At 32.7% G+C, this 8,005-nt stretch overlaps 1 protein-coding gene across 1 annotated transcript; it reads left to right on the top strand.

Moving 5' to 3' along the window:
• Positions 1-1,609: 1,609 nt before the first annotated feature.
• LOC123306711 lies at positions 1,610-3,830 on the top strand. The gene is made up of 2 exons (XM_044888831.1): positions 1,610-1,901; positions 3,196-3,830. Exons 1-2 carry the CDS (start codon positions 1,899-1,901, stop codon positions 3,745-3,747), a joined length of 555 nt encoding a protein of 184 aa, XP_044744766.1. The 5' UTR covers positions 1,610-1,898; the 3' UTR covers positions 3,748-3,830.
• Positions 3,831-8,005: the final 4,175 nt, after the last annotated feature.

Below are 8,005 nucleotides of genomic sequence, written 5' to 3' on the forward strand. Positions count from 1 at the left end.
CCAACTCCTTTGAGCAGAACTATGGAATAGAACGCTGCTGAGCACGCTTAAAATTTAGTGTTTTTATCGATAACACTGCAGTAATGAATTTAATTTGATTCGAGCTTGTTCAAAAAAAATACCCAGAAAAATTTTTCTGGAAAACTGTCACAGATGTACTGATAGGTATAAGAAAATATTATGTCAAATAATCAGAAGCATGTTTATGATAGCCCTACCTTAACATCATTTTTTTTTATTTCAGCCTTATCACATCGCAACTCATAACTTTCTTTGGATAGAAGGCAATCTCCTTATTCCTTCCATTCTGCTTCTTATATGTACACCTATCAGCCACACAGATGATAATTTCTGCTTTTTTTTCGGCGTGGCTAACGTTACTTTTCAGTTCAGGATTCGTGAAACGAATAAGCGCAGGTGCCTTACTGACAAATGTGAAGGAATTATCTAGCACGGGTGGTGTTACTTCATACGTACCGCCGATCGAGCATAGCGCAGGTGCCGTAACAGCCTTACGAACTTCAGTTCGGCATGACGAAATTGCACGAAGTTACTGGCATGGGTGCTGTTATTGTATATGCATCAGGGACACCCTGCATATGCCTTTTCAAAAAGGATTTCAAAAGCTGACAATTTTCCTTTTGAGTCTTCGAACAGACTGTAAGCAACGAATTTTAATTGTCTTCCAACTTTTGCCTTGATTATTAGAGCACGAACGCGACAAAAAATATCAATGTACTTAATTCGCCTTTAAGGGAGAGCGCCCACCAAAGTAGCGTAGCACTCACATAGCAGATACATGACAAAGGCGATGCATAATTTTCAGATATCGCACATCTGAGTAAAGTGTCAGTTGCGTGAAATATGTCATTCTCAGTCCATATCTGATAATAATGCATCGCCTTCGTCATGTATGTGCCATGTCAGTGCTACGCTACTTTGGTGGGCGCTCCCACTAATACAACGCGATATAATTCGAGAATACGGAAAATTTTCAGTCGCCCTCGTAAATTTTCAAGGTCACCTTTTGTATTGTTTAGTGGTGCAATGTTTGAAATAGTGGTTTCATTTTTTTTACAACTTTACAATATGGGAAAATATAATGGGAATATTAAACGTCATTTATAAGATATTTTTAATTCAATTAAATGTATTTTATTACGATTGGCACTATTGTACCGTTTTTACCCAAAGTTTCGCCAGTGTCGTTCTTACACCACTTGACCCTACATTTTTCACAGGAGTGATTGGTGCCATTGATGGATCAAATATAAATATAAAAGTCCCTACTAGTCAACATGATAGCTATGTTCATAGATATATGCAGTATTCAATAAAAGTGAGAGCAGTTTGTTCAGCATCACATATACTGATATATATATATATATATGTTTGTGGGTTTCCCTGGGTCAGCTCATGATTTAAGGGTATATGAAAAGATAAAATGATCAAAATTGAGCAATAATATTTTTAATCTTTTTCAGTATTTTTTTTTTCACTTCTCAATTCTTTCGAGATATGGAATCTAACGGACTAATATATTTTCCAGCAGACAGACATTTATAAGGAGACAGTGCATTTTTCATAAAATCTTGGCTCATGACTCCCTATAAGCAAAATAATAATTTAACAAGAATACAAAAGTATCATAATGTAATAAATGGGAATATTGACGAGATATAATTACGTTAAGATACGCGAGCGTATCTGACAAGTGATTCCTTTACTAACCCGACAATCATAGAAGAGAAGGGGTAACTCGGAAAAGCTGGCAGGTAGAAAAAATATTAGGGGTATCTTTCTCATTTTATACCGATACTTTGAACAGTAAAGTGCTAGTCCCATTGAGATTGACCAGTCAAATTTGAAGTTGCGTGTTGTGTTGTGTGTATCTGAAAATGGTGAGTTGAATTTAGTTCATAATAGTAGGTATTCAGATAGTAGTTTTAGTGTTTGACTAATTTTTTTTCTCCGAAAGTACCTAACCAATTATTACAGATAAAGATTTCAGAAATGGGCAAGTTTCCTAAAACTCCAAAACCGAATTTGAGATTATTTATGGAAAGCCTTTTCTACTAGTTATTCAACACGTAAAAGATTCGCTTCAAAATTCAGACATTTCAGAAATACACCCTTCGAAACTTCGACTATGTGAAAGCTTGTGACGTAGAATGCCTTTATTCAAATATAGTAATTTTTGTTAATTCGACAACACTGGAACCGATCAAGAAGATATCCACAGATTACAAAAAATTGTTTCTGTAATCTGTGTCTTTACCTTCTTAAAACCGATGACATTTTGTGTCATTGTGTGTTTTTCTTGTCAAATGTGAATAATGTGATCATCAAACTTGATATTTATCACATCTATGGTGATCAGAAAACTTTCATGACCAATACTGACACAAATGGGCGTTGCCGGATTGTAAAAATGACGTAGAATGTTCACAAGAGCACTTCTGAAATCAGAATTTTCGTAATCGAATACAGACAAAATGCAATATGTTAAAATTCGAAAAAAATTTATTTCGAGATATTTGAGTTATAAGGATTTTTATGACATATATTTTGAAATTTAGGAAAATACCCCATTGCCCTTAAAATTAATTTTTTATTGCGTTTGTTTATTTCTAGAAGTAGATGTAGAATTCAACTTATCTTTTTGATATTAAAGTGACCATAAGTTCCAGAAATATCTCGAAAATTGTCCCTTATCCTAATTTTCTTGTTTGATTTGTTCATTTCCAAAACTTTGGAATTTTATATTTTGAAAATTGTCCTTGATCTTAATTATCTTGTTTTGTTTGTTCTTGTTAGAACTTTAGAAGTTCTAGACAAACCGACACAAACATTGTTTATAACTGAATTCAAATAAGACTATTACGAAAACAAAAAATCTATCCTATATCGAGGAGAAAATACAAGGAAAAATAAGGAAAAGTAAAATCTTAAATACTTTATCATATGAAAACGATATAAATGCAGCAAAAATGTTTCTCAATCATTATACCCTTAATTCATTATTTTAATTCCCTAGTTTGTCTTCAGTTCTGGAACCATATTATTATCTTTACTCAAAATCAGAACACAGATTCACAACAGCTTATAATACTAAAAGCACAGTCACATATGTTGCTCATTTAAGAATAATCTAGTGATCGAAGCAACAACAAAAATTCAACACATTTTTTCCAGGTCTCCAGGATGGATAATATCAACAAATTCGAAGTTAAAAAGTGCATCATGGCTATTTCGAAAAAGTTGAGAGAACCTCAGAGTTCCATGAATAAAAATCTTCGAAGAAGGGTATTGATTGTTAACATGCACAACCAAATTCTGAAAAGAATAGGCGCTGATAATCCGCCGAAGAAAAATGAAAAATCACACGTACCACCATTGACGCCCGTGGAAGAAATGATTGAGCTGGATAGGAGACTGGAGAAATCCTTTAAAATATCGGATGTTTTAGACGGCATAGTTCAGGGAATATTCGATCCTGTGAAATCAAACGAAAAAATCGCCAGAATGTGTCATCAAGAAAGGCCCGTTAGGACCTTCAGACATAGGAATTTCATCCATGAAACACCCAAAAGGGCTGTGTATCAGGGAGAATTAGCGGAAACGAATGTGCGTGAGTCCCATTCTGACAATTTAAATCCAGTGAAACATTGTTCGAAAGAAGGATGTTTGTTCTACGAGGAATACGTTTTACAAACTGGACGTCGGAAAAGGAGACGGCAGAAATGATTATTTTCTAATAAAATTGTATATGTATATAGTGTAATTTTTTCCTGTACTATATGGCACTATTTGCTTTCCAAACTGTAACATGTATATCCCCATGAATTTTGAATTTTTTTTTATATAATATAAATGAACACCATTTACATCCATATTGAAGTAATTTGATTGATAGATAATTTTTTCATAAATACTTGTAACAGTAGAGTAGAGCTTCGAATTATACTTACTTTTTAAATATTACTCCAAATCTCAGAAGAAAAGAAAAAGCACTGAAAAACTAGTGGTAGTTAATCAAGCAGATTCAAAGGACGTACACTCCAACTATTTTATACACAAATATGTATATAAGAAAAAGTAATTTGACAAATGAAAATTTTTTCGTGATATTTGAATTGTAAATATGTAAATACTGTATCTGAATTGATTATACATGAATTATTCTGTATCATAAATAAATTCTTTCTAACAAATGAATATTTCTTTTTCCCACAAATTTCCAAAAAATATATAGGTATCACAAGATTGAAATTATTAAGATAACAATAAATTGAAGTTAAAGCTTCATTTTTGATATTCATCGATTTATTTGAATTGTCTAATACGTACCTTCTCTAGCAAACAAAATGTAATTTATTGAAATCTTATGGATATATCCTGAGTCATTAGGCAACATCATTTCAAATATAAATTGAAAGCATTGTTCTGTCCATTGCAAATCATTTTTAAGATATTTAAATTTTCGCAAAAAGGAAAAAATTCAATGCTATAGCTCATGAAAAAAAATTATAAATGCATCAAAAAGCATGCATGCATAATTGTGATTTCATTCGTCATATATATTCGGGATTCCAAAGATTAGTCATTGAAGTACACACTATAATAGAATTGATTCAAGAATACATGCTCATGCAGGTAAGTGAGGGAGAATAAATTTTATATTTTTGTTTTCGATCGAATAGCTATTTCGAAAAGAAAAACATATTCTTCAGAACTAAGGGCAAAGAAACTGAATGCTCTTGTTTCAATATACATTATCTTAATTTAAGGGATTGCTTTTATTTCGATTATACAAAAAAATAGAAGCTAAACATTCAATTGATTTTTTCGATGAAGTATCAAAAAGATGTTGACCTTTACGCATTATTCTCTAAATGAGTCATATTCAATTATCCTACTTCTGAAAAAACATAATGGCACTGTATGATAAGAACTGAAAATGGAAATTCATGGAAACTATTCAAAATAGTTTTAGTGAGCAGTAACGAAATTCAGGAATTCCTTTGGAACTGACAGAAAGTTTCTCATTATTTGGATTTATGATTCCGATTAGTGATTAGCTTCAAAGGACCCAATATTGTTCGTTCATATCACCAGAGTACCTGCTGAAGTAATAAAAGTATTGGTGAATACCAGAAGTTATTCGAATGCGTTATCAGCACCATTAAGAGAATAATGCATCCCTCAAGGTGGTTAGGTACCTGTTGTTCAATAAATTTCAGGCATAATTAACATGAATACCCAGTTGAATGAAAGGAAATTGAAAACGAATAATGAAGACATCGACTGATATCTTTTTTCCCACTCATTTTATTTGGATTGAACCAAAATACCTGCAGGCAATTTTTCTAAAAACAACCGTTAATTTATCCATTCAAAAAAATAATTCACCTGAATATATTGATGATATATTGATTGATATATTTGTTGTTTTTATTCATTTATTTCCCAATCGGTGAATCGAAGGAATGTTGATAAATTGTTAGTTGTTACCATGCACAATTTGAAATGGTTTTTTAAGTTGGGGACTTGAAAATGCATGGATGAGATCAGAATATTTTCAACCTTTTAGGATTCATTATTTTGCGAATATTGTAGCGTAGCCGGATTATATCAGAAGTACACCTATAATAAAATTATTAGAGAAAGATGATACATTTATAAAAAGATTGTTGTCTTCGATTTTTCACTTCGAAATCATCATGAAAATAGTTGTAAACAGTTATTTAACATTGCGTTATTTAATTTCCGAAAATGTTTTTGACTCGATGAACGTTCATCATAATACTTTTGGAACCCAAAATCGAAGGTTTTATTTATTTATATCCATATAACCTCATCATTTAATTTATAGGTATATTTTCTAGCTTGATTCTGAGATTTAGTTGTTGAATGGCTTTTATGGGTTTGTACAACTTTTCAGAGGTTTAATGTTTGATAATGTTTGTAAAAAGCCGAAACATGTCATCTGTGTAATCTAAAACTATAAGGTTTTATGAAAATTTCGAAGTGTTTTCAAGACCTTTTACTTTTTCTTAATATGAAAATATTCCGGATCCGGTTCCAAGTAATAAGGAGGATTGAATCAATAATTAATTTCTGTGTTTTGGCTCTTCAGAATGTGAGAATCTCAACGATGACTACTTAGGACAATTTTATATTACCGACACAGATAGCGCTTTTTTAACTGAAGCAGTTGAATAAAGGACAATTGCAAATTTTGGTGCCTGTGGGCAATTTACTTCGAAATAATGAGATTGTCCAGGAGGGTTTGGAAGAAGTTAGGTATTTCTAAAATAAACAATGAAAAAGGCACTTTATATGGAAGAAATTTTGGAGAAAACGGTTCAAGAAAACGATGATACAGACCTATTGCAAATGGAAATGGCGGATTTGAACTGAGAGAAAGTTTTTCATTATTTGGATGTATGATTCCGATTAGTGATTAGTTTCAAAGGACCCAATATTGTTCTTTCATGTTACCAGCGTACCTGCTGAAAGTAATAAAAGTATTAGTGAATACCGTAGGTTATTCAAATGCGTTATCAGCATCATTAAGGGAATGATGTATCCCTCAAGGTGGTTAGGCACTTTTTGTTCAATAAATTAAGGTATAATCAACATGAATACCCAGTTGAATGAAATGAATTTAAATACGAATACTGAAGATGTTGACTGATCTCTCAAAAATATTTGTATGGGCTATATTAAATGTACATATCAAAAAAAAAAAAAACAAAATCAAAATCTTTATTTCCCACAAGACAATCATTACATTGTGTCAGGAACGTCAAAAACTCTTAAAATTGAAATATAAGTACAGAATATAAAAAATTATATTACTGTAGGTACAGGACAGTCAAAAAAATCCTGAACAGTATAAAAACATTTTTGTAACAAAAATGCTTTAAGATGCCTCTTAAACATCTTAAGCGTTAAACTTGACCTAATATTCTCAGATAAATGATTGAAAATACGCGGTCCCATATAGTTAGGAGCATTTTGAGCAACCTTGTATTTTGCAACCAGGGTATGAATTAATCCTTTTCGTCGTGTATTCATGTTATGAATCTCTCATTACGTTTGAAAGAGCCTGAGTTGCAATAAATATAACATGCAACTTCAAGGATATATAGACTGGCAAGCGTCAAAACATTGCCGGACCTGAAAGCCAGTCTGCAGGTTTCTCTCCTAGGGATGTTAAAAATGCACCTCAAAATTGCCTTCTGTGCAACAAATACATCTTTTGCTCTGGTTGAGATGCCCCACAAGCAGATTCCATATCTAAGACGAGATTCTACTTGTGCATAATAGATACTCACAAGCTGGCCAACATCTAGTACCGCCTTCAAGTTCCCGAACATGTAATAGAAAGAGCGCAACTTCGAAGCCAGGCCCCCACAGTGCGACACCCAGTTGACGTTTTCATCAAATTCAACTCCAAGAAACTTGACCGTACATTTGGACAGGAGTGTATCACCGAAATCCAGTCGTAACCCAACAGACGGCTGTTTATAGTTATGAAAACGAATTACTTGGGTCTTCTTGGTATTGAAATATAGATCGGGGTTGTTGAAAAACTTGCAAGCGGCGTGCAGTAATTTCTCAATTTCTTCCTTCAATAATAACACATTTGTTGAAGACTTTAAAAAAGATATATCGTCCGCATACGCAACGAAATCGTGGAGTATACTGGCTCATATATACTTTTGACACTTGATACTTTGAAATTCAGCCGCTGAGCGAACTCAGTTTTTTAAGCACTGCTCTCCTTCCTTGCGACAGCGTTCAACGCTGAAATGATATAATAAAATACAGAGTATAAATGAGCAGCTGTTAGAAAATTTTAGGGGTGATTTCATGTCAAAAAAGTGTGGTTCCTTCATATATTTATTTTGAGCAGTCCATGCCTAGGATACATACGCAACTAATGATGACTACTGAAAAGTAATTTTCATATGTTTTCTCAGAAACCAGAAAACTA

Source organism: Coccinella septempunctata, chromosome 2, assembly GCF_907165205.1.
Source record: "Coccinella septempunctata chromosome 2, icCocSept1.1, whole genome shotgun sequence".
Lineage (NCBI taxonomy): Eukaryota > Metazoa > Arthropoda > Insecta > Coleoptera > Coccinellidae > Coccinella > Coccinella septempunctata.